This window comes from Vigna unguiculata, chromosome 1 (genome assembly GCF_037176805.1).
Source record: "Vigna unguiculata cultivar grain cowpea cultivar isolate G323 ecotype 2 chromosome 1, ASM3717680v1, whole genome shotgun sequence".
NCBI classification, from domain to species: domain Eukaryota; kingdom Viridiplantae; phylum Streptophyta; class Magnoliopsida; order Fabales; family Fabaceae; genus Vigna; species Vigna unguiculata.
In genome coordinates this window covers 28,932,290-28,959,434 of record NC_140792.1, presented here as the reverse complement: position 1 = coordinate 28,959,434, position 27,145 = coordinate 28,932,290, and the positions used below count along the sequence as shown (strand labels likewise).

At 29.9% G+C, this 27,145-nt stretch overlaps 1 protein-coding gene and 1 long non-coding RNA gene across 4 annotated transcripts; both read left to right on the top strand.

Annotated features, from left to right (window-relative positions):
- Positions 1 to 663: 663 nt before the first annotated feature.
- Positions 664 to 7,082, top strand: LOC114184478 (glutamate dehydrogenase 1). Of its 2 annotated transcripts, none has more exons than XM_028071789.2 (10): positions 664 to 954; positions 3,959 to 4,078; positions 4,199 to 4,312; positions 4,618 to 4,839; positions 4,997 to 5,071; positions 5,174 to 5,290; positions 5,664 to 5,914; positions 6,181 to 6,256; positions 6,355 to 6,441; positions 6,629 to 7,082. In XM_028071789.2, the coding sequence occupies exons 2-10, from the start codon at positions 3,971 to 3,973 to the stop codon at positions 6,812 to 6,814; spliced, it is 1,236 nt and encodes a 411-aa protein (XP_027927590.1). In that variant the 5' UTR covers positions 664 to 954; positions 3,959 to 3,970; the 3' UTR covers positions 6,815 to 7,082. The 2 variants fall into 2 exon arrangements, with proteins under 2 accessions (XP_027927590.1, XP_027927600.1); XM_028071799.2 differs by lacking the exon at positions 664 to 954 and adding an exon at positions 3,514 to 3,537.
- A 5,471-nt stretch (positions 7,083 to 12,553) lies between these two features.
- Positions 12,554 to 15,341, top strand: LOC114163263 (uncharacterized). 2 transcript variants are annotated; one of them, XR_003599392.2, is made up of 6 exons: positions 12,554 to 13,156; positions 13,356 to 13,419; positions 13,590 to 13,907; positions 14,039 to 14,134; positions 14,568 to 14,654; positions 15,077 to 15,341. It is a non-coding gene; the product is annotated as an uncharacterized LOC114163263 (long non-coding RNA). The 2 variants fall into 2 exon arrangements; XR_003599391.2 differs by having other exon boundaries at positions 13,487 to 13,907.
- Positions 15,342 to 27,145: the final 11,804 nt, after the last annotated feature.

Below are 27,145 nucleotides of genomic sequence, written 5' to 3'. Positions count from 1 at the left end.
ATACCAATCTCTATCATATATCAGCATCTTCACCTTATCAGTTTAAAACCAGGGTTTGGATACCCTTGTGTGGAAATTGTGCCAACCTATTGAGCCAATTTGCAACAACCCGAGCTTTATAGAGCACTACACTCACAACTAGATTATCACTTAAAACATATCTCTGCTATATCGAGTAATAAATTGGACCACTTTGATCGTAACACCTAACAACTTTGAAAATAAGTATATGACATCCTCGTAAATCAAGTTTACTTGTTTTGTACTAGTGTCTGTAAAATAGTCCTAGAATTTAACAGAATACACGATTCCCTCTTTAAAGTTTCGATTATGGTCCCAAGAGACTTTTAACTAAACATTTGGCAAAGGTAACATCATCAATGGGGGTTTGAAGATTTGATTGGTTAGTATTATATGTGGGAATCGTGTTGGATTCCCGTGTGTGATGAAACCATCTATATTTATAGTCACTGGGCAATGACAGTACAACCCTGATAATAATATTATGCTTATGTTCCCTTCCTCCCAAGTGTGTTGTGTGTCAGTGAGGTGCAGTGTTGTGACTAATGGTGGAGAGTGGTTGAGATATGCTATATAGTGCCAAGTGGGATATAGGAAAGGACATCAAACACTTATCTTTCGTTCACACTCGCATCATATTCTGTCAGTGCAAAATTGTAGTTCTCAGTTCTGATCAAAGTAGATACATATGTTGATTTGAGTGTTTCTGGCATATTTGGGGTCTCTGCAAACTACACAGGGATTTTGCTTTCCAATTGAATTAGATTCCTTTTGGAATTCAATTCTGATTCTTCCTAGGGTTTAGGTTTTCTTTCTTTTTTTCCCCTCTATTTATATCTGGGTTGGTATTCTTCTAATCAAGCCTTGACTTGCTTGCTGCAACCTAGCTTCATACTGATTTCCGTCCTCCGAGTCTGATTCTCCAAGTCTTCGGTAAGTTTCTCAATTCAGTTTTCTATCTGAAATGTTAGAAATTGTGTTAAACAAATTTGGTTGCTTTAGTTCCTTTCTTTCTGTGTTCTGCAATTCAATGATATTAAGGAGTTTAATGTCTTCAATTAGAGAATGAGTTGGTCTTTGCCTTTGGTACTATGGCTTTGGTTTTTACTTCTGTAGAGTCAGGGACTCTGGATCATGATCACTTTGCTTTTGTAAAAAATATACAACACAACTGACAAAGATTTCCACTTTACCAGTTCTTAGCTAACATTATCCAACAAGCATGAGAATGATGACTTTATTTATTTGGATAAACCATGATGATCATTTTCAGTGCAAAGTGCTGACCAAAATTGAAGCAAAAGGGCTTGTTTTATTTAATATAAACAACCAAATCACCATGAATATCTCATTTGATGGCAGATTATTATAATGACTCGTGTTCCGTTTAATATCTAAGTTATCCCCTTTAGTCCGATGTGACTTGCTTCATCAAATAATAACTTGTTACTATATGAATTTAGCTGATGTATAGAATATGCCAAGATGATAAATTTGTGTACACTTTCAGAGTTATTTTAGCACAGTAAAATTGCAACCAATTGGAATTTAAGTATAGGAGAAAATTTAGTCCACATAATTTGAACTGATTCATTCATATATTGGTATGAAAATGATGTCTACTTAAACTGATTGGATATGTGCAACGATTAATTAAATTTTATAAACTTAGTAGGGAAGGAGTCAAAAAATTATAAAGCTCATCCCTCTTGCTTTGAATAACTAACTATACAGATTCTGGATATATCAGTATATCCTAACCTCAGCATTTTCTTGGAAACCACTTTCAAAAGAAAAAGGGTATGATGTTTTCCATCGCGTTGTTCAACTCATTGAATTTTTAATTAAGATAATTAGTCCTATGCTGATGTGGGGTTTAAAATTTAATACGTGTGTTTGGACAGACACATGTGCCATATGGCATTCCGAAAACTTACTTTTTGGAATGAAATCTAACTTTTTTTTTCTGTGTATGTTTACCTCATCAATGATGCAGAACTTAAACTACCCTTCTTCTGATAAACCTTTTTTTCATTTCGGTAACTTAGACCATAAATATTATTGATTTCACATAGTACCAAAAGCCAATTTCAGTGGTTGAAGCAGTGAATATGATGCTGGCTTAGCGTGTTCTCTTTCACACACCCAAGAGTAGCTCGAACAATTTAAATGTTTTTAATGTTGTTGTTATGACAAAGTCTAAAGTGTTATTAGATTGGACTGAGGACTTGTCATTCAAATATAAAAGCAGAACAAGTTGGCAAGTGGGGGAGGTCCATATATATTTAAATCATTACAACAAAAGTAGAAAAGAAAGGGCAAATAACTTCAAATTTGTTTCCTTTATTAAAAAAATATCTAAGGGCTAGAAGGTTGTGTCATCAATACCATTTAGTGGGGCATCGTGGAAGGCAAGTACTCAGAAAAATAATTTTGTGAAGTTTGGAATTGCCACATTTTGTAATTCATATATGAACTTTGGAACAAAAAAAATATAATCTATGGCACGATCCGCAACAAAAGCCGTGAAATCTGTGTTTGTCTTAAATGCATAATTTATGTTCCTTCTTACCCCTGACAGGGAAACTTATTTCTGTGAATTGTTTATCAATATTATTGTTATTATTTCCATGTCGTATATTAGATTATTTGAAATTGAAGAGATTTATGTTTATAATTACAATCTCTTATAAATCATTAACCATAGAAGAAATATGAAATATTAGAATAAGAAAGGTTATTTTTGAGTTAAAAAATCTGTTAGAAGATACTCAAATTGAAATGAAACTTAAATGATTGTTTATGCAAAGAGCATTGAAGATTGAAAACACCACACTTTTTTATCCCTAGTTACTATTCATTTTCTCTTTCTTCTAGAAATATAAAAATTAACTTATGGTAAGACTATTTTTACCCTTATAAGAGTTTTTAAATAGTGTCAAAGAACCTTTTTCCAGATTGAAAATGTGGTAGTGACAGACAAGTGTGAAAGTGTATGTGGATGCAATGAATTTAACTGTAAGCAACAAGTGCATGAACCGTATTTAGATGTTAGACTTGTTAAACAAAATTTTGCATCTTAGAGGGTAGAATTTTGTCTCTTATGTTGAGAGTATCTTACTTCCCACCTCACCTGGATAGTGCCTCTTCAGATGATTTCGTAGCCATTGAGAAACTTCTAATTCTTAAAAGTTTCTTCTGCATAGAGATTCCAAAGAAGTTGGCCCTTCTTGATGGTGTAGAAATGTGATTTTCCTGAGATTCTCTTTTTGGGTCCATTAGCAAAGGCTTTGCCCTGTAGTACCTCATAACGTGTCAATAATAAAAGGGACACTGGCTGCACAGTTCTTTCATAAGCTATTTCAGAAAAGTATAACAAAGGCTTCCTGAACAGATTGACTTTGAATTCACAGAAAATGAGAAAAATAAAACTGTATTCTCATCCCGAGGAGCATGGTAAATCTCTCTAACTAGTTTTCTTCTTGGAGATGTGAAAGAAGATAGAACACTAGACAGGTACACTCAGTAGTGAAGAAGATTATTGCTGCAAAGTTAACAATCTTTTCTGTTACCAGATATTCTTCTTGGGATAATGCTAATTTATATTTAGCCTTTCAAAGAGAGAGGGTGTGTTTTAAATTTCACATGATTAACTGCTGATATTGATCCACATGATATGGCACATTGCTGGCACTTATCCATTTTGCTTGTATTATATATGGGCCATACCAACATCTACTAGTCTATATTGTATTGTTGACATTTGACTATAGCTGGCTTTGTGTATATCTTGATATAAATATTAGCTCAAATGCATCTCTTTTCATCTTCAATACAATATTTCTAGTCCCAATTATAGTAACACTGCAGGGTCTATTTTCCACATCTCAGATATCTGTGGCTAAAAGATTGAATATTGTTTTGGTCTTTCCTGTAGTAAAGGGGAGCCATGAATGCACTAGCAGCCACCAACAGGAACTTTAAGCTGGCCTCTAGGCTTCTGGGATTGGATTCAAAGCTTGAGAAAAGTTTACTGATTCCATTCAGGGAAATCAAGGCAAGTAAAATTGCTTCTTGTGTTTTTCATATCTCCTGGAAAATTAGTTGACTTGTTTTCTCTCTGCTATCTCACGTGTTTCACCAACCCTAGTTCTAAATAATGTTTCACAAAATGCAGGTTGAATGTACCATACCTAAAGATGATGGCACATTGCAATCTTATGTTGGGTTCAGGGTTCAACATGATAATGCCAGAGGCCCCATGAAAGGAGGAATCAGATACCATCCTGAGGTTAACACTAAAAGCTTTCAATTATTCACAGTTCAAGTTTTTCTTTTTATTTATGAATTCTTTTAATTGAACATCTAGTCCAGCGCTGAATTGCTATCAGATTTTTGTCAAGGAAACTTGTTTGATTCTTAAATTTTTGTATAACTTCAAAAAACTGTAGGGATAATTCTCTGAACAGCCATTATTTAATAAAAACTATGCTTCAAATTACAATTTTTTCTTGTGTTACTGTTTATATATATGGGTATATGGTGTGTAGTTTAGGTTCTCAGTTCTGACTCAGAATCACTTAATGGAAAAAATAGGTTGACCCTGATGAAGTGAATGCTTTAGCACAACTAATGACATGGAAAACAGCTGTGGCAAATATACCATATGGTGGTGCCAAAGGAGGGATAGGGTGTAATCCAGCAGAATTAAGTATATCTGAGTTAGAAAGACTAACCAGAGTTTTTACCCAGAAAATCCACGATCTGATTGGAACTCACACAGATGTGCCAGCACCTGACATGGGAACAGGACCACAGGTCAGTACTAATCACACAGATTTAGAATTGAATCTTCTGCTGTGTGTTTAAGACCATATACATTTTTTTATTATATTACTGTTATTTTACATTTGACTTCTCATATGATTCTTTGCAATTGAATATTATCTTACCGAATGGATGCTTATCCATGCAGACTATGGCATGGATACTAGATGAGTACTCCAAATTTCATGGCTATTCTCCTGCAGTAGTGACTGGAAAACCTATAGTAAGTACTGTTTTTCGTTTCTATACTTCATTTTATTGGTCCTTGCAAGGACATGATGAAATCATGCTTGAAAACAATTGAACCTTATTTTCTTCGACGTAGGATCTTGGTGGATCTCTAGGTAGAGAAGCGGCTACAGGACGAGGTGTCCTGTTTGCAACAGAGGCTTTGCTTAATGAGCATGGAAAGAGTGTATCAGGACAACGGTTTGTCATACAGGTACTTGTTGTGTCTGGTATATTTACTTTCATTGATCTTTGTGCCAGTGAAGGGATCTTGCATTGTGCCAACTTGAAATGATGTTCAAGTTAATGATCAATGAACACATGATTGTGTTGGTGATAACAAATGAACCTCTGGGTTGTGTTGTAACAGATTCCCTCAGAACATTAGTTAGTTAGAAGTTATTCATAGTAAATAGTTAATTTAGAACAATTAGTCAGTTTTGGAGAGGTTGGACCTTTTTACTCTGTTCTAATACAGTTGAACTACTAACAAATGACGCATTGGCTAGTGTAAAAATTTTCTAAAACCACATTTAGTATTCAATGAGTTGAAGATAAACTCATGATATCATAGTTTATTTCTTCAGGGTTTTGGAAATGTAGGGTCATGGGCTGCACAATTAATAAGTGAGAAAGGTGGGAAAGTTGTTGCTGTGAGTGACATATCTGGAGCCATAAAGAACAGCAAAGGTCTTGATATCCCAAGCCTACTCGAACATTCCAAAAAACACAAGGGTGTAAAAGGATTCCATGGTGGTGATCCAATTTCCGCTGACTCAATATTGGTTGAAGATTGTGATGTTCTAGTTCCAGCAGCTCTTGGAGGTGTCATCAATAGGTGATTTTCCTAACTTAACTACAAAACTCTTTTGTTATTAACTCAGGCAAACAAGGGACACCTCAAACTATTTGATTATTTTGACAAACCACATAACACAACATCATCGTCATAGCTTACTTTGAAAGCAAACATAAAATTGAACCACCCATTTTCTTTGTTAGCTTTGTACTTCCTTCCAACAAGCAATATTCTAAAGTTGAATTATTACATAATAAGGGGAATGTATAAAGCTACTTTTCTTTTATGTTTTGGTATGGTTGAAGGGAAAACGCAAATGAGATCAAGGCCAAATTCATAGTGGAAGCAGCTAATCACCCAACTGACCCAGAGGCTGATGAGGCTAGTTTGAATTTTCTCCTCTCTTTCCTTCTTCAATCAAGAAAGAAAAAGAAGAAATGCAGTATTGCTAACTATTTCTTTGTCTAATGAACTTGCAGATTCTTAAGAAAAAAGGTGTTGTCATCCTCCCAGACATATATGCAAATTCAGGTGGTGTTACAGTTAGCTACTTTGAGTGGGTTCAGGTAATATTTATCTGTCTAATGAATTCACATAAACTAATTTGAGTGTTTAATGAAAAAAAAATATGATATTCCAACACAGTAATGTAAGTTAACAACCATAATAGCAATGATTAATGTTTTTAGAAGTATGTTTTTTCTTGTGTACTTTATGTAGTCCTCATGTTGTTGATGGATTTTTTACGTACAGAATATCCAAGGATTCATGTGGAATGAGGAAAAAGTGAACAATGAACTAGGGAACTACATGACCAAAGGTTTCAAAGACGTGAAGGAGATGTGCAAAACCCATGACTGTGATCTTCGTATGGGAGCCTTCACCCTGGCAGTTAATCGTGTGGCACGTGCCACTGTCCTTAGGGGGTGGGAAGCTTGATACCTATGGCTGCTGCATGCATGCTTTCAATAAAAGAGCTCCATTCTCAGCAACACTTCACAACATAGTTTTTGTTGGTTTCATGTGTTGGGTGAATTGTATTCTCACCCCCAATTTTTCTTTGATCCGTTTTATCTCTCATTTATCAACGACAACAATTCGTTTCCATAAGCAAGTTTAAAGCATTTTAAAATAGTTTTGGTTGTTGACAAAGAAGCATCTCTTATGAACACTCTGCCATCAATATATTGGAGCTACTTTACTTAAACATTAATATCTCCCACTAGGTAACTGAGTTACAATTGCTTCTCACATCATATCACACAACCCTTTAGTTACAATATTCAACAAAAACAAAGTCAAAGGTTTTCCTTGTCGAAACCATTTTGATAACAAAGTAGGACTTCCATTAACTAATCATATGACATAAAAAAGTCCTAATTGATTGAATTATATGTTTTATCATAGTCAACTTTAAGAATATAGGACACTCTGATTGTTTTTCTCATTGCATTGTCCACGACTTCATTTGCAACAAGTGCGTAATGAAATAAAGTTAAATCTCGTACGCTTCTCTTTCAACAAAACTTTTACAAATTTTAAGTTAAATCTATTTAAACTTGGACTCTTTTCTCCTTTGTACTCAAGCTCCATTCAATTTGGGCTTATTTACTCCTTATTTGTTGAACCTTTCTTGGAAAAAAATAATCCACTTACGGCTATTGCTTCCTACACCACATCAAATTTCTCATCCATCCCGTCAAAAAGCTTTCCAGAAAAATTCTCCGTAATAGAAGGGGAAGATTGCTTTACGGAAAAAAAAAAATAATTTCCAAAAGTGATAGGGTGCTGGAAGAGATCCGATGGGGTACAAGAAGTAATAACCTTCACTTACTCCTTTAATTTTGTGGACTCTTATACCCAGACGACAAAGTGGGTCATAATAACCCGTGGATTTAGTTGGATTTTTCAACCTATTAATCAGCTTTGGTTCATCTCCCTAACCTGTCAAACAGGCGGGTCAAAGACGGGTTAAAGAGTCGGAACAAACTAACCAATTGATCTGCATGTTTTTAATTAAAAGTTAAGATAAAAATAATTTTAAGGATTAATTTTTTTTATATTATATTACTTTAAGGATGTCAATACATTCTAATTTAAATCATAAATAATTATAAATTAAGTTTTAATTATTGTTTATAATAAAATAATTTAACATGTAAATGTAATAATTATTTTTATTTATTTGATTAAAGATATTAATTAATCAATTAAAAATTTATAAAATATTTATATAATCAAATATGTTTTATATTCAACCAACCAGCCTACTCATTTGAAGAGGGGACTTCTTCCTATACCTCAATCTTTCTCTTGTATCCCCAAGTAGGGATGGCAATATGGGCCGGTCCGGCCCGTTTAGGCCCGGCCCGCATTAAGCCCGCAAGTTGCGGGTCGGACAGACTCGCCCCGCACAAAATTTGCAGAGTGGAACACACGGCCCGCCCCGCAAATATATATATGCTCGCGGGCCTGCGGATTGGCCCGCCTACATTGGGGTAGTTTGAAATGATGCACACATAATGCAGTAATATTAATTGTGAAACTAAGGGGAACATGGAAAAGATGAAAGTGAAGAGAATATTCACCTTTAAATTCAACGAAAATCAATGTCCCCCAAAATGAACAAACGTGTAGATAAAATTCTAATATAAGTTGCAGTAATACAATTAAAATTGTCATTATAAATATCATTTGGAAAATTTTGGATAGGACGCCCATTCATACAATATAAACAAGAGAAGATGTTGCAATTCAGTTTTCACATCTAACAAGAGTTCGTATTCATTCGTCAAGTGTCACTTCCCCCAACGTTGCCAACATTAACAAATGGGTCTGTCCACTGCGAGTCTGCGACGATGGAGGCAGCAAGAGAGAAGACAAACCAATCGGTGGAGGTGGTGACGCGACCCGTGTTGCTTCGGTGCAGTGGACCAGCGGCGTGCAGTTCGATGGTGGATTAGCAATGGATCAACGACCACAAATTGAAAGATCATTGGTGGTGTTCGTGACTCGTATGGTGTGTGAAGAGAGCAGAGAAAGAGACAACAGAACTGACTTTAGGTTAGGTTAAAGTAGAGTATGTGAGCCCACGGGCCAGCCCGCGCGGGTCATGGGTCATTGCAGGCCTACGGGTTCATCATCCTGGCCCCCCTTCCCCCCCTCCCCCCGCAGTTTTTTTGCAGGCCTACGGGCTAGCCCGACGGGCCAAGTCCATATTGCCATCCCTATTCCCAAGTCCCTTCATTAATTACATTTATATCCTTACCAACCAAATTAGTTAAGGTAATTAAAAAAATTTATTGTCCATATGTTTTTTAACAAAAACTTGCATCTTTAAAGTTTTCACGTTTTGAAAACACACTCCAACCTTTGCCTTCTTTCATCTTCTAACGGTGTTTTTCTCTAAAACGTTCTATTATGCCTAAGCTTCAACATATCAAGTTGTGGTCCCTTCCTCATGTTTGAATATGTGGTCCCCTTTACACTCGTGTCTCTCTTTGTTCATCCAGGTACGAGTTTACTGTTACAAATTTTTTATTACACGTATCATTTGTAATGCATAAATATATACATGTTTTCATTGTTTGTTGATATAAGGTGTTCATTATATTGTTTATGCATTCTTCGTGCATTGCCTTCGTTATATTCTTGATGCATTGTTCGCAAAAGTGCCTGAAAAAATAAAAAAGTCAATAAATACCAGATATGGACTTACAGTTAATAAAAACTTAATAAAAAGCGTACTGGTTGTTGACATCCGATAGGTCCTGAAATCGGATGTCGAGATATGATTTATATTGGTTACAAATGTGATCATTCGTAATATAAGACTTGTTTTTTAGATGAAGTGAATACTAGTAGTCGACATCCGGTACGTCCAAAATTCGGATGTTGACATACATAACATATTTAGAAGACTACCGGCTTTGGACATCTGATATGCACATAAACTAGATGCTGACATCCGATGCGATAAGGAAATAGATGTCAGATAGGCAATACACCAGATGTTGATATCTGGTGTTAGAGAAGTCAACGAATGTCATTTTATGAACTAGATGTCGACTTTCGGTTCATATACTTACCGGTTGTTGACATCCGGTATTCATTTGATTAATTTTTTATTGTTTTTTTTAAATTACTATTGACTGTCTATGTTGTATTGAACATTTTTTGTGTATGTCCTATATGGCTTTGTTAGTTTTAGAAATATTCATTTAGTAATTTTATTCTTGATTTTTTTTAACAATTTAATAAATGTATTTGAAATAAATGATTAGAATTTTAACGGATGTCCCAAATTCGATATTCAACTTAATATTTATTTTTTGGTATATTTTTCTAAAATTTATTATTTGAATGCTGCTTTTATAATTATGGTGATTTTTAATAAATTAATTGTAGGGTATTATAGTAATGGAAGATTAGGATATGAAAGGGGTGAAAAATATAGGAAATATAAATCTGATGCGGAGCCTAGTTTATCTGACAAAAGAAAATGTGAGTGACCATTTAAATTGAGAGGCAAACCCATATCTAAAGGGGAGGGGTGGGTGTTGAAGTTAATACGTGGTTACCATAATCATGATTTGTCAGATACTCTAGTTGGTCACCCATTTGCCAGTAGGTTGAAGTCCAATGAACAGTCATTGCTTGTTGATATGACTAAAAACCAAGTGAAACCTGCAAATATAATCCTTACTCTCAAAGAAAAAGATAAGTGTAATGTGACCACTATGAAGCAAGTATATAATGTGAGATACATGTATGAACGATCTCTAAACAGCTTTAGGTACGATACATGAACGAAAGTCACACCCTTATCAACAAATATAGTGCACCCAATAAGGTGCAAAAGATACACTCACGCAACAAACTCCTACAGTTGGTTTTCGCAACAACCGTAATATAGGTCTCTCAACCAACTCAATCTAACTTGGGAACCACGACACTGCTTCAGGTCATTTGTAACCATAGGTCAGTCCACACCCAAAAGTGTCATCAAAGTCTTTATTTCATCTTCATAATCAAGTGGTTCATTTGGGCAAAATTCTCCCATGATAGGAAGATGTATAGCAATCACACATCATCTAAAGAGATGGTCAGCTCATCAATAAGTAGATGAAAATTTTTTGTCTCAGAGTGTCATCTCTCAACAAAACCCAATATCAACTCAATATCGGGTAATCATATAAAATATCGCAAAAGGAAATAAACCAGAATTCAACACAAAAAGGCTGAACAAATACGTGAGTCTTCAAATCTTTTAACATTTTCAGCATGGGAGACCAATTTCATAACTCGATCCTAAAAAGAATAAATTACTTAGCAATTCCTAACAACATATCAACCATAAAAAAAAATTTATAAAAACCTTTGACCAACCTGGCCCTCTCATATCACACATGTTACATGATAAGCATAATTAGTGAACAAGGAAGTATCAAATGGACCTCCAGGAAATCTTGCTCCATCATTCTCATCCTCCTGCTCTTGCTCTTGAGCTACATTGGCCTCACTGTGCTCAATAGCATACTATTCCTAATGAGCTGACAATGGACTTTGCTCAAGTAAAGCAGGTACAACATGCTGACCCTTTCTACGAATTGAAGTTGTTGGTCTCTTCTACGTAGCCACCTTGTGTAGAACTCTCAAGTACATCCTGTGCAGAAGAACCACTGCATCTTGTCGAGCCACCTCGTGTCCTAGGAATATTTATAAAATTATAAACACATAACTAAAATTATAAATAAAATTTAAATAACAACGATGTCAACAATAATAATAAACTAGACATGCACAATAGCAAAAAAATGACAATAGCAACATAACGAAAGTCCACAACCATAGGTAAAGCACCCAAAACAGTTATCGGATGTCCACATCCGCAACATAAACAAATTCACCAGATGTCGACATCCGCAACAAATAAAAAAAATGGTTATAGGTTGTCGATTTCCGCAATTCAAACCAATAATCTAGTTGTCGATAGTTGAAACACATTTGAATCCAAAAATAATATTCACCGAATGTCCACATCCGCAACAGACACCCTCATATCGGATGTGGACATCCGTAACACAAAAAAATTAAAAAAAAAAAAAAAGCTTACGGGTGTCGACATTCGCAACACTTAACTCTATATCGGATTGTTGCATTAAATAAAAGAGAGAAAATTTACTTTTTAAGTTTTACTACGCGGGGCAAACTTGGAATTAAATTATGTTTTGGGGATACAAGAGAAAGCATTGGGAGTGCAGGAAGAAGCCATCTTGGCAGGGTCAACATTTTCAACCTATCTAGATACGATCGACTAACCCAACCCACCTCATTTTTGGTTGGTAAATGGCGAGTCGAGCCGAATGAGTCAAAATGAATCAAAAAGACACACTTTATCATTACGACTTATACCCACTCTCCCTCCAACCTTATCCCTTTAAAGTATTTTTCTTTCTTCACTAATTCATATGATAATGAAATATTTTTCAGTTTTTACCACCTTCCATAACCCACCCCACTCATAATTTTTTTCTAATAGAAGACTCTTAGGTTTCAATTCTTCTTGAAGTTCAAATTTTCTCTTCCTATCTTTATCCTATAGTTCCCCATCATCTTCTTCTATTTTTCTAAATCATTTAATTTTTTTTCCTACCAAAGACATATCTCTTCTTTCACCTAGCACTTCACTTCTACCCTCTCTTTTCATATGATCTTCTCACACTATTAAAATTACCAATCTTACAAAGCCTCAATAGAGATATTGGTCGTTCTTTCTTTTAACTCACGCCATAATCTTATTTTTCACACAATCCACACGGAGCATATAGAATTATAAGAACTACTTCATTGTCGCCTTCCTTCCAATTTCCAACTACACTCAAGAATTGGCTTCCTTCAACATTCAAATCTAATCTAATATACAATTGAGAACCTAACAATTGGAAACTTTCTAATATAATATTATATCCTACATAAAATCATTCAAATTTTTTATACCACAAAAGGAATAACACTACGTGGCATCTACTGAGGAGTTGGACTTTGAAAAGTTCATCTCATTCAAAACAAAACACCTTTCTCCTAAACCTACATCTCATTTTTCTCATACCTCTCACCTCTTTCTCTTCCTCTCCGCCTCCTCTCATATCATTTTATTCTTCTTCTCAAGCTCTACCCTTCTCTCTTCCTCCATCACTCTCCGTCCACATAAACCCACAATTTCTTCTTCTAGTCGATCTTTTCTTGAGATTCATCAACACTGTGAAGAATACAAAAAAGGTAACAACTTTCCTTCTTATGGTCGATCTTTTCTTCTTCTACCATATGTAACTACTTTTCTTTGTAGTATTTCTCTATTGGATCAAGGTTTTTCCATGAGATTCATCAACATTGTGAAGAACATAAAAAAGATAACAACTTTTCTTATTGTGGTCGATCTTTTCTTCTTCTACCATATATAACTGCTTTTTTTTTGTAGTATTTCTCTGTTGGATCAAGGTTTTTTTGTGAGATTCATCAAAATTGTGAAGAATACCAAAAAGGTAACAACTTTTCTTCTTCTCTCAGATCTTTTCTTCTTCTACCATATGTAACAACTTTTCTTTGTAGTATTTCTCTTCTGGATGAAGGTTTTACTGTGAGATTCATGAACACGGTCAAGAAAACCAAAAAGGTATAAGCTTTTCTTCTTCTCTCTGATCTTTTCTTTTAGATGAATGAAATGTTGGAGAAGATTGGCCAAAATCAAGACTCTCAAGCACAAAACTTTGAACAAGATTTCGTCTTTTTCGATCCAGAATTAAAATGGTATGTAAAGTTTCAATTTTTACTCAACTTTTGGTTGTTTTCCTCTTTCTCAGTGAACAAATTCATCTTATTTTATTTTTGCTTTTATCGGAATAAAGTTTGCTTTGATCTTAACTTTTTTTTTGTTGAGATGAATGAAATGTTAGAGAAGATCGACCAGAGGCAAGGCTCTCAAGTACAAAACTTTGAACAAGATTTCGTCTTTTTTTACAAAATTAAAATGGTGTGTAAAGTATCAATTTTTACTCAACTTTTGGTTGTTTTCCTCTTTCTCAATGAACAAATTCATCTTATTTTTATTTTTTCTTTTATCGGACTAAAGTTTGCTTTGATCTTAACTTTGTTTTTGTTGAGATGAATGAAATGTTGAAGAAGATCGGCCAGAGGCAAGGCTCTCAAGCACAAAACTTTGAACAAGATTTCGTCTCTTTTGGTCCAGAATGAACAATGGTAGGTAAAGTTTCGATTTTTACCCAACTTTTGGTTGTTTTCTTATTTCTTGAGGAACAAAATCATCTTCTTCTTATTTTTAAAATCATCTAACTAAAGTTTACTTTAACTTAATTTTGTTTTTATTGGGATGAATGAAATGTGAGAGAAGATCAGTCAAAGGTAAGGCTTTAAAGCATAGAAATTAGTACAATATTTCGTCTTTTTTTGTCAAGAATGACAATGGTATGTAAAGTTTTGATTTTTACTCAACTTTCGATTGTTTTTCCGTTCTTAATTAACATATCCATCTTCTTCTAATTTTTACTTTTATCGGACAAAAGTTTGCTTTCATCTTCATCTTCATCTTATTATTTTTTTTCTTTCTCTTACGTAATTTTTTTAGGTTTTCATTCTTCTTTTGATACTTTTGTTTAACTTTTTTTCTTGCCAGGTTTGATTTTTTATTCACAAGACTGAAGGTATTTTGTGAGCACTTTTCTACACATTACTCTGTCTTTTTGGTTCTAGAATGACAATTGTAAGTTTTAATATTTTCTCTCATCTTCTTATTCTTATTTTTACTTTTATCTATTTGTAATTCATCTTCTTCTTCTTTTTTCTTTCTCTTCTGTAATTTAATTATTTTTACTTTTTTCTGTTTTCGTTCTTCTTTTTTTATCTTTTTACTTAATTATTCTTTTTGTCCAAGCTTAACACTTCTATCATCACAAATTTACATAGGTTGAAAATGTGAGATTTGTTATTTTTCCTATAATTGCGGAAAGTTAGTTTTTTCTCAAACCATATTTTAATATTCAATACTCAATCTCAATGTTTTTTTTTTGTTTGTATTTATGGTTTTCGATAATGTTATTTTTTTCATTTTCATAATTATTGTTTTTAGTGATTGAATGAGTTTTTCACTCAAAATTTGGTAATGTTTCTATTTTTTTATTAAAGTTTGAGCATGAGGACGAAACAGGTCTAGAAGTTATTGGAAGATAGAGAATGAGAAAAAGACACTTGAAGATAGAGAATGAGAGAAGGAGACGAGAAGACAAAGAATGAGAAAAGGAAACGAAGATGTAGTCAACAACAAAAAATCAATAATTTTTGTACCATGAAAATGTTGGTAGCTTTAGATTCAAAAGTTGAAGTGTGAATCTTCATATCTTCTCTCTATAAGGACGACGACAACACCTAAATTTGATTAAGGTTATCACCACACATGTACTCTCCTCTCTTTCTCTCATCTTTCTCTTCTCTTACGCCCTCTTTTGTCATTTGGATAGTTGTTTTTTCTTTGTCCTCTTTTTTTTCTTCTAATATTTCAAAAATTTTCTTAACACCTTGCTTTGAAGGAGTTTGGCTAACAATTTTTCCTTGAGGATTCATTGAGAAACACAAATTGCTGGGAGAGGAACAATATAAAGATTTTTTATCAATTTTAAAAGGAAAAATAACTATGTAATTATTGTTGTTATTTTTTCTAACTGATCTTTGAAAATGGTAATTGAAAAGTTGAAAAGTTATATCTTTTGAGGTTTCTTTCGATATTGTTGATATTAATGTTGATTTTTTTTTAAAAATAATGAAAATCATTCCACTGTACTTGATAATTCTAATTGATTATGTTGTTATTAATCTAGTTGATCTTTAAAAATGGTAATTGAAAATTTATATCGTTTTAGGTTTCTTTCGATATTGTTAATATTAATGTTGGTTTGGTAAAAAAAATATTAATGCAAACTATTCCATTGTCCTTGATAATTCTAATTGATTCGCAAATAATTTTTTTTTTATTAAATCATAGTTCATTACTAATTGATTTGCCAATAAAAATTATAGATGGAATTGCTAATAAATATTTTATTAAATTATAATTGATTTGTCTCTTTCATTTTCATCATTAATTATGCAACATTAATTATGAATAAACTAATAATTTTTTGTGTGTCTCAATGTAATGTGAAATATGCACAAAACCTCTCATGATATTTTGAAGATAATAACTCAATGTATCATAATTAATTTATTGCATTAAAGAAGAAAGAATAAAGACTCAGATAACAAAATAAATAATTAATAGAAATAAAGTTTTGTAAGAACAATATTTATAACAAAAAAAATACTTAACAAAAATAAAGATTGGAGGAACGTTTATTATAATAGATTTATATTTGTCAATAATCTGTATTAGTTAATAATATTTACAAAATTTGAACTTAAGGAGTTAGAATCACTAATTTTCTAGAGTGATGGATACAAAATCAACAAGGATATCATAGTTATTTATCCAATTTGATTAATTATTTCCTATTTCATTTCTTCTTCATTGTAAGTTTTTTATTTTATTTAAAAGGCCTTTTATGTTTGCAATGTTTCATGTTTTCTATTTTATATTTTAAAACAATATTGTTGAGTTATAAGTTTAACCATTATTGAACATAAAGATTACAAATAAATAGTGAATAATAGACAACAATTAACTTATAACAAAGAATAAGGATAAAAAGTGAAATAATAAATAATAGATAACAAAATATATATATATATATATATATATATATATATATATTACATATAATATATAATAAATACATATAGTTTAAACTTTTTGAATTTATCAATAAACAAATAATAAAAGTAAAGAACTTGATTGCACACCTTTATCAATAAATTTATTTTGCATTAAATGAGTGCACATTTTTCACGGATTGATTCTAACACAAACACTAAATGAATGTTGTCTTCCAATACACGCCTTCTCCAACACGCATTCTCCAACCTCTGCTAACCATAAATGTTTTGTATGAACAGTAAGGCTGTGTTCTTTTGCAAGAAAGGATTAGAAGGAGAGGAAGATATCAGAAGGATTAGAGGGTGAAGTTGATTTTTTTAAGGGATTAGGAGATGATTTTAGAGTGGATTAGAGAGTGAAGTTGATGAAACTTTGTGATTGAGTACACATCTTTTCAACCTTTAATTTCTAACAATTGTTAATTCATACAAAATTATTTTTTTCTTTATTTTCAACATAGCTTCTTAAATAAGTTTTAAAAAATCAAGAATTATGTTTTCCAATATAAATGTCAACAATATAGAGAACAAATGAAAACATGTTGGTCACACTACCAATGAAAAATTTCTCATATTCCTTTTGTCTTCCAACATTTTTTTGTCAAATATCAACAACTTTTCGTCTTCCAAGAATTTTGTATCATTGGACTTCAAAGAGAATTAATTATGAACAAAAGCAATTCAATATTTTTTTATTTCAATGCATTGCCAACATACAACAAGGTAGATTCACGTAAATGAAGAAAATTTGTCTCTTCCAACATGTATTCATTTTTAATTATAACTCTATTTATTATGAACAACACCAATTATAATTTGTGGGACTCAATGCACTGCTGAACATCAAAGTTGTGAGAATATTTGTACTTTTATTTTGATACAATAGTTACAACCTTTTTCTTTTGTAAAAGAGAAGTGACTTTTCTACGCAAGTGACAACTGTTTCCAATACATGTTAATATTTGTACAAACCTCATTAATGAGCTTTTGTTGACTATTTCTTCTGAATAAATAAACAAAAATGAGCTGCCATGCTAACATTATGTCATGCCTGCAATTTGTCAATTTCCTACACATATTTGAAGTCTAACTTTTGGTATGAATTATAGCTTAAACAATATACATAGTATGGAAGCAAAACATGGTGATATATTGAAGTGCTTTGTCAGAATTATTTATACCATAAAAAGTGTTATAATTATGTTTGCCAATTTGATTTTAAGTGTTCTTATTATTCATTGATGATTTTTTGAAAATAATTTTTAGTACATGTTGTAACATATATATATATATATATATATATATATATATATATATATATATATATGTATGGGTTATTTAACTATCAATAAACTATTAACCATTAACAATTAACTATTGAAAACATTTTAACTTTTTTATGATGATTATTATTATTATTAAAAACATTTGAATTTGGATTCAAATTTAAAAACTTTAAAATTTAAAATTTCTAATAGATAAAGAAACAATTAATGGCATTAACTAAATAGATTTATAATTGTAAATAAAGGAATTAAATAAATAAAATTTACTCTAATGTGGTTGGTTTCCAAAATATGGTCGATCAACGGGCTATTAAAAATTATTGGACAAACCTTTCGGTTGTGATGAATTTATTTTAATTACTTTGAAGAAGTAGTTATTTTAAATAACTAAATATATCAATAAATAAAATAGAAAATATAACAACAAAAATTAGTACTTTAATTTTTAAAAAGTTATTGTTGAGATTCTAATAATATTTATAACAACAACGATCATTATAATGAGTAAATAATCCAAAATCGAATAAACACATTAATATTCATTAATATAATTAATATTAACATAATAATAATAGTAATAATTATTATTATTAAAAATATTCAAATTTGGATTCAAATTTTAAAAGTGTGAAATTTGAAATAAATAAAAATGTAATTGAAACATTAAATAAGTAGATTTTTTGTTGTAAATAAGTGAATAATTAAAGAAATTAAATAAAAAAATTACTCTTTTATTTGATTGAAAATAAGAGTGACCTTATTATTATTACAAATAGTTGAATTTAGATTCAAGTTTCAAAAATTTTAAATAAACAAAAAAGTAATTATAGACATTAAATAAATAAATTTTCTATTGTAAATAAGGAAACAATGAAAGAAATTAAATAAAAAATTTATTCTTTTAGTCTTCCATCTTTCGGTTTTCAATAAATTTATTTTAACTATTTTGAGGAAGTAATTATTTTCAATGAGTAAATAAACAAATAACTAAAATAAAAAATATAATAATAGTAATTAGTACTTTACTTAACAAATAAACAATGAAATATTGGTATTGATTAATATAATGTTAACCAAATATTTGAATTTGTATTTGTATTTAAAACATTTGAATTGAAAAAATTAAAGAATAATTAAAGTTATTAAGTAAATAAAGGCTTAACTAAATTGACAAAATAGTTTATAGTATTCCGATTTAAATAATAACTAACATATAGTATGTATAGTTTTACAATATCTAAATAATCTTTACTTTAAATTTTATTTTTTTAGATTAATCAAATTTTAAAAGACAAATAATGTGCATTACATTAATTCAGTAATAGCTTATTAAATATTTTTCATTCTATCACTAAAAAATCTTACAATATTTCATTTCGAGATTCAAGGTTTCTAAAATAGTGTTATAATACATCGTAAAGTGTTGTCCTATTTAAAAAAAAGAAAAATTTATATAATATTTGGTATGTTTGACTCTGGTAGTTACAACAAAAGACAAAATTTAGACTATAATGAAAAAATTTGATAAGATTTGAATTTAATATACAATACATTTCAATTTTTAATTTTTTTTTTTCATTTATCGTTTTAAATTTTACATTTTATTATTTTTATATGATATTTATGAATATTAATGAAACCAAAATAATAATTTGGGAATATTGCATTTAAATATCAAAGAAGATCTAATTTATTATTTTCTTATATATCCTTATATTATTTAGATTAATATATAATCTATTTTTATATTTATATTTATATTAAATTATATTAATTTATATTAATCAATTTATATATATATATATATATATATTTTTTTTTCAACATCAAATTACATTATTTCTTAATATTATTCTCTTATTAGATGATGCATAACTTATTTACATAACAGAAGTATTTTTAAAAACTAAAGTAACATATAATAACGGTTTAAGGCATTTCAAAAAGTGTAGTTTATCAATTTTAACCATATATAAAATATTCAAATTTTATATTATGATGTTGTATTTTAGAAATATTATATGTTGTTTATTTATCATTAATCATTAGGTTAAAATACATTTTTTTTTCTATTTTTATCAAGTTTTGTCAAATAAATCCTAATTTTTGTTGTGTTAAAATAGGTCTCAATTTTCGTTAATTATGTTCAATTGAGTCCTTTTTTTATTAACACCAATTAAATCATTAACGGTTATGAACAGTGACTACCACGTGTCACTTCGTGATTTTTTTAAATTTTTTATTAACTTTTCTCACAAATTTTAATAATAATATTAATATTAAAATATTATTATTATAAATTCATTTTTAAATAAATATTAAAAAATTTATTAATAATATATGGTTCAATGTTCACGTATGAAACAAAGTTCCATAAATATCACGTAAAAAATATTATTATACGATAAGTAGTTTTAAACTTCAATATGGGATGGAGTTTTTTAGTATCCTTTATATTTGTCTAGACTAGGCCTCAACATCAGTATTGTAATGTTTGGTTAAAAACTTTTATAAATTATGTTTGGGAGATGTGTTTTATAAATTATAAATTTTATATTTTCATACTAAAGTCATTTTTTTATATAAGCTTAAACCTTGGGTGATGTATTTTATAAATTATATATTTCATACTAAAGTTATTTTTTTATAAGCTTAAATGCGGATAGAGTGAAAAAGAAAAAAAAAATGAAGGAGTATAGTAAATTAAAGGCTAAATATGTTTTTTGTCCTTTAAGTTTCAGTGAAATTTGGAATTAGTCTCTCTTCAAAACTTTTACCAATTTAGTCTTTTATCTTTAGCAATGTGTGAATTTAGTCCTTTTAATCAAATTTTATTCAGTTTATTTGACATTTCAAACGCGTTTTATGATAATATTTGAGTTAACATCGAAGAGAAAATGTGTCAAACGGTATAAATAATTCAAATACTGTTATTTCAAAATTTCAAATGTCATTATTTTGGATTTAGGGTGTAACGTCCCATTTAATTAATAATCCTAATTAAAGGAAGCGTCACCCAGAATAACATGGTAAGCATAGTCCTGGAGTATAAACGTTACTCATTACAGTTGTCCAAAGCAACAGGAAGAAAACCCAGGCACACCATGATGTCGGTAACATAGTATCATAATGTATAGACAATATTTCAAAAGAAAACCTAAAGACAGGGAAATACATGGTTGTAGCCCTAAAAGAAAAGTCCAAGCAAAAGGAATCCAGCCTAAGCAGGCTACGCAGCGGAGTCACCATTTCCCTGTTGGCCACGAGGATGTCTCGCATCTGCTCACATCAATAAATTGATGATCATTGCAAAAAGAGAGAACCACACAAGCAAGACATACAACAAACAAAAGGGTAAGCTAGAGCAGAAAACAAATTATCATACATTCACATACAAACTTATAATTCAAGATGCATAAGCCAATCAAGCATGTTATGATTTGCAAACAATACACTAAGACTCAGACACGACTCATCCAGATACATATAATTAGTCAGATTCAGCGGATGCTTGCACTTGTGGTGGACTTCCCTGCTATACCGAGCTAAGTGTTACAATGTCTCATCCCCCACATACAAGGTTAGCCCTTAATGAGTTTCAGGTCTCCTACTACTCTCACCACTAGAGTCAGTATGCTCTATGTGAGACTAACTAACTCTTTAGAGTATCAGGATACAACCTTACCTTGAATCCTTACTAAATTATATAGATGGGGCACCACCATGAACTCCCACTAACAGAGGTCATGGAATACGTCCCGACCAACTGAGGCACCACCATGAGATTTCACCTAGAGGCCCATGGAATTACGCCCTAACCAATGAGGCACCACCACGAAACTATTGTGGAATTACGTCCTAACCAAACCAACAACATATTCCATTAATCAATACAACTTTCATGCTCATACTCAAATCATGATCACATATATAACCAACCATTCATTCATATTCCATACTAAGATCATGCCAAACTCATCATTCACCACCCATAAACCATCTTTACTCATGCATATTCACCAATCTCATGCTTGAATATAGAAATTCAATCAAACACATGCCAAACATCCAAGAACAGAGAGATATCAAAACAAGGACACACTCTCGCCCAGCTCCTCGCTCAAGCAGAAAGCTCTCGCTCAAGCAAGAGGGACCCTCGCTCAGGCGAGCTCCTTTCGCCTAGGCGAGAGCTCGACAAACAGGAACAATGGACTTCTACTCATTCTCGCTTAGGCGAGACTCCCCTCACCTGAGCGAGACATTCACTCGCTCAAAACAGGGTTGGTCGCTTGAGCGACAACTTGCGTAAAAGGGCTTGGGAGAGCCTCTGTTAATCTCGCCTAGGCGAGACACGCTCGCTTGGGCGAGAAAACCAGTGCTCACCACTATTTTCTCGTGCAACAATCACACAAACGCAATCCCAACAGCTCAAAAAGACATTTTCATCAACTCACAGTAGCATACAAACCATATATTCATACAATAACATCAAAGCAAGCAGAAGACGAACTAGACAAGTGAACCCTAACTTCCCTTACCTGGAAAGTGCTAGCCAAGAACTTCGACACCCAAACCGTGGAGCACAATAGCTCAAGGAATGGTTTCGAGAGCTGGAAAATAGTGGAACACATTCAAAATGGGTTACCAAGGTGAACCCTAGTTAGACTCACAACCACAGAGCTGTAAAGAAAGAAGGTACGAAGGGGAATCACTTACGTGAGCAGAAAATAATGGAGTTGAGCGAACTCGAAGAGGAAGGAAGTCCAAACCTTAGCAGAGCTTCTGGGGGAAACAAAGAGAGGAGTAAGGCACTGTTTTTGGCAAGTGAGAGCAGAAAGGAGGGATTAAGCTGCTTTAGGGGCCTTGGCACCCTATGGGCCAGCCTTTAGGCCCATCTACTTAGGAGGAGCCTTAAAAATTAGGACAAAAAAAATAAAGGAATAAAGTGGGCCTTACATAGGGAGTGACTATGCTATTATTTCAGAATTTCAAATGTCATTATTTTTTTTTTGTATAATTACTGATTTGGTACCCCAACTTTTTGGTTAAGTTCAATTTGGTACCCATACTTTTGGTTTGTTCAATTTAGTACCTCAATTATCTAAACAGATTCAATTTGATCATCTTCGTTAAATTGGAGTTAACACCGTGTCCGTACAGGACACGTGTCAAGCCATGAAAAAACTATTATCACCACCACGTGTCTTGATTGTAAGTTGCCATGTGGCATGATGATAAACTGACACGTGACAGTTTTAAAATTTTTTGAAAAAAAAATATTTTTTTTGAAAAAAAAATATTTTTTTTTGAAAAAAAAAATTAAAAAATATTAAAAAATTAAAAATTCAATGGCTTGACATGTGTCCTGTATGGACACGGTGTTAACTCCAACTTAACGAAGAGGACCAAATTGAATCTCTTTAAATAATTGAAGTACTAAATTGAACAAACCAAAAGTTTAGATATCAAATTGAATTTAACCAAAAAGTTAGAATATCAAATCAGTAATTATACCTTATTTTTTTATATTTATCATTCATTTATTGATTCATTCATTTATTTGTTACTTATTATTTATATTTATATTAATATTTATTTGTAATCATTGTTTCAAACATTTTAACAACTTTTTAGGTTATAAATTTTCACTTTATCATTCAATCACAGACGGAAGATTGTACCTTACAATATTTTATTTCAAGTTTTTAAAATAATGTTATAATGCATTGTAAAATGTTTTTGGAAAATAAAATTCAAGATTAGTTCATTGGGAATCGAGATGTTCTTTGTTTTCTAATTCAGAAAGTGAGAAATTTCTTTTAGTATACAAAATAATAAAGTTTGGATTTAAATTTTGAAATTGCAAAATACTGTAAACAAAATTAAATTTAACATTTAAAATATAAAACATGTATAAAAATTTAAACTCTTTAATAAATATTTTTAATGTTTCTGATAAAAAAAATATAAAAATTTAAAAGTTCAAAAGATGTGATCATTCGTAACGATATAATAATTATTATAAAATATAATAATATTTAATAACAATGTAATTATAAAATAACATAACAATATTAACATAACAATAATAATTAAAATATAATGTAAAACAAAATTGTAAATGTTTCAAAATTTTAAAGATAAGAAAATACTTACCATTTCAATTTCCATATTAAGATTCATATTGTAAAATTTGAAATTCGAAATATATATAAAAATAAAGTTTCAATTTTAAATATGAAATTTCAATAAACTATAAAAATATCTTACTTAAGTTTGAATTTGAAATTCAAAATTAAAAAAATTGTAAGAAAGTTGAGTCTTTTCAATATTTTAATGCCTCTAAACAATTCTAAGATATTTTTAATCTATGAGAAATTTAAGATATGAACAAAATCTGAAGATGAAAAACTTTTAAAAAATTAATGACAATACTTGAATAATTACAATTTAAAAATATAAAATAAAATATATGTTATAAAAAAATAAATAAATAATATAGTATTTGAGAACAAAATTTTAAAAATAAAGAATTCAAAAGCTTTGATAGTTGTTAATGATATAATAATATGTTATAATTCATAATAATACTTAATAATAAATAATAACATATTAGCACTAATAAAGTAATAATAGTAATACTAATTAAAATATGGTGTAAAACCATAAATAAATAATTGAATAATGGCATTGTTGCTAGATTAAAAATAAATATTTAATGTATTTAATGCAATTGTAATTTCAATTAAAGTCACTTATTAAGTTATTTATACAATTCAAAATTTGTTATTTCAAAGCAAAGTTTATAAATAAGAGTTTGAAATATGAATTTGTGCTCAAATATGACAACTCTACCACTAGACCGACCAATCTACTTTTTTATATGTTTTTTGCAAGGTCTATCATTTATACTTTAAAATTGTTTAATATTTACATTCATGTGTATAGTCTAACATTTGTATTTTCAGAAGAATTAATAATATTAATATTAAACTTGAATGTTGATTAACTTCTCTCACAATTTTTAATAATAATATTAATATTGAAATTTTATTATTATAAACTTATTTTTAAAATAGAAAGGAATTAATATTAAAATGTTCAAAATATTAATAATACGTGGTTAAATATTCACACCTGAAACAAGCTTCAGACATAAAATATATTAATATTAATAAATACTTTTTTAAATATTATTTGTACTTATTTATATTAATATTAATATTTAAATTGAATTAGATGGAGACCTTTATTACAAATTTGAAAAACTTCTTTACACTTAAATCCACGTCACAATTGCATTCCAATACACATTTCCTTTTTCTATGTATTAATTCAACAAACACATATTCTTTTGTTTTCCTTTCTCATTAATAAAATTATAATCTTCCTTTTTAGTCTTCGTATTCATTGCAGACCATCTTTTTAAGTAAGTTCTTTTTTACTACTTTCTTCTTAAACATTTGAAAGTTTATGCAAAGAATGTGACATGTTAAACTTTCAATTACTTTTACATAGGTGTTGATTGACTTTTGATACGTTAAACTTTATTATCAAGTGAAAATTATAAATTCTTAAAACTTTTAGCGATATAAAAATCACTAAGATTTTAATTTCAATTTTTAAAAAAAATTAAGATACATATTGTTAAATTTAAAATTCAAAATAAATGATAATAAAGTTTGAATTTGACATTCAAAATGGTAAAAAATTATAAAAATATGGTGACAAAGTTTTAGTTTCAAATTCAAAGTCAAAACAAAAATAAAATCCAAACTTTGCCAAATAAATAAAAAATATATCTAATTTAATATATAAATATGATACTTATATTTATCAAAATTTATTATCTTATTAAAATGATTTATTATGTATAAAATTATATATAAAATCAAACATGACCATAAATAAATAGTATATATATTCCGATTGATATTTGCCTATTTATTATTTTTTTTTAAATTATTATAGAATCAGTTTTAGAGAAAAAAAAATAGATAAGTTATATTTTTATAATGATTTCAAAAATTAAGTTACAATTTTAAATTTAAACTATATCAAAGAGGAGGTAATGATTTTTATAATTAACATTTATAACGTCAACAATACAGAAAATTTAAAATTCAAAACATATGGTAACAAATTTAAAATTTGAAATTTAAAATAGCAAAAAATGGATAAAAATATGATATCAAAGTTTAAATTTAAAATTCAGCATCCAAAAATATTGTAAAACATTAAATCCTTAATGAATTTTTAAATATTTTTTACATTTCACAAAAAGCTTAAACAAAAATTTAAAAAATATTTTTTATAATATAGACATCAATGTATCATTACAAAGTAAAAATAATTCTTAAAATTTTTAAAGATATAAAAATCACTAAAAATTTCAATTTCAATAATTTTTTCTAAATTAAGATACATATTACAAAATTTGAAATTCAAAATATGAATTATTAAAGTTTGAATTTGAAATTCAAAACTGTAAAAAGTTATAAAAATATAGGAACAATGTTTAAATTTAAAATTCAAAATAAAAAAAAAATATGAAAGAATGTCTCTGATAAATGAGTCTACCAAATATCTAACTTTTATATTTTCATAGAATATACTTTTTATATTTTTTCTGGTCTACATTTTGTAGTTTTTAATCGTTTATTATTTATATTTTATTTGCATAATCTATCATTTGTATTTTCAAAGAATCTACTATTTTACATTCTATCATTTATAGTTTTATATCGTCTACCCTTCTATTTTTTGTATTGTCTAATTTTTGTATTTTTATTAAGTCTACTTAACATTAACATTCCCTCAAGTAAAATTAAAAAAAAATTATAAACTTAAATTTATACTTAATGATTATGGAAAGATTAAACTTTTAAAATTTATAGAACATACCATAATTGCAAAACATTGCAAAACATTTTGTACTCTTTTTTTAACAGTTCCTCTGGAGGTATATGCACACGTTGGAATTGGCGCGTGGGGTGCTCCTCTCCTGCATCACCATTCGCTCTAATATCTACACCCTTCTGTTCTTCCCTCCAATTAGTGCTCCTTATTTCTTTCATCTTTCAATGAAAGAAAAAACGAAGAGAACCATGGTTAAAGAAGAAAATTGCATGATATGAAACGGATTTAAAATTTCTGAAACGGA

Bases quoted from the DNA above. Each gene is read 5' to 3' on its own strand.
- LOC114184478 (XM_028071789.2), top strand. From the start codon at position 3,971: ATGAATGCACTAGCAGCCACCAACAGGAACTTTAAGCTGGCCTCTAGG. The intron at 4,079-4,198 runs GCAAGTAAAATT...CACAAAATGCAG, and splicing joins TTCCATTCAGGGAAATCAAG to GTTGAATGTACCATACCTAA. The intron at 5,915-6,180 runs GTGATTTTCCTA...GTATGGTTGAAG, and splicing joins CTTGGAGGTGTCATCAATAG to GGAAAACGCAAATGAGATCA.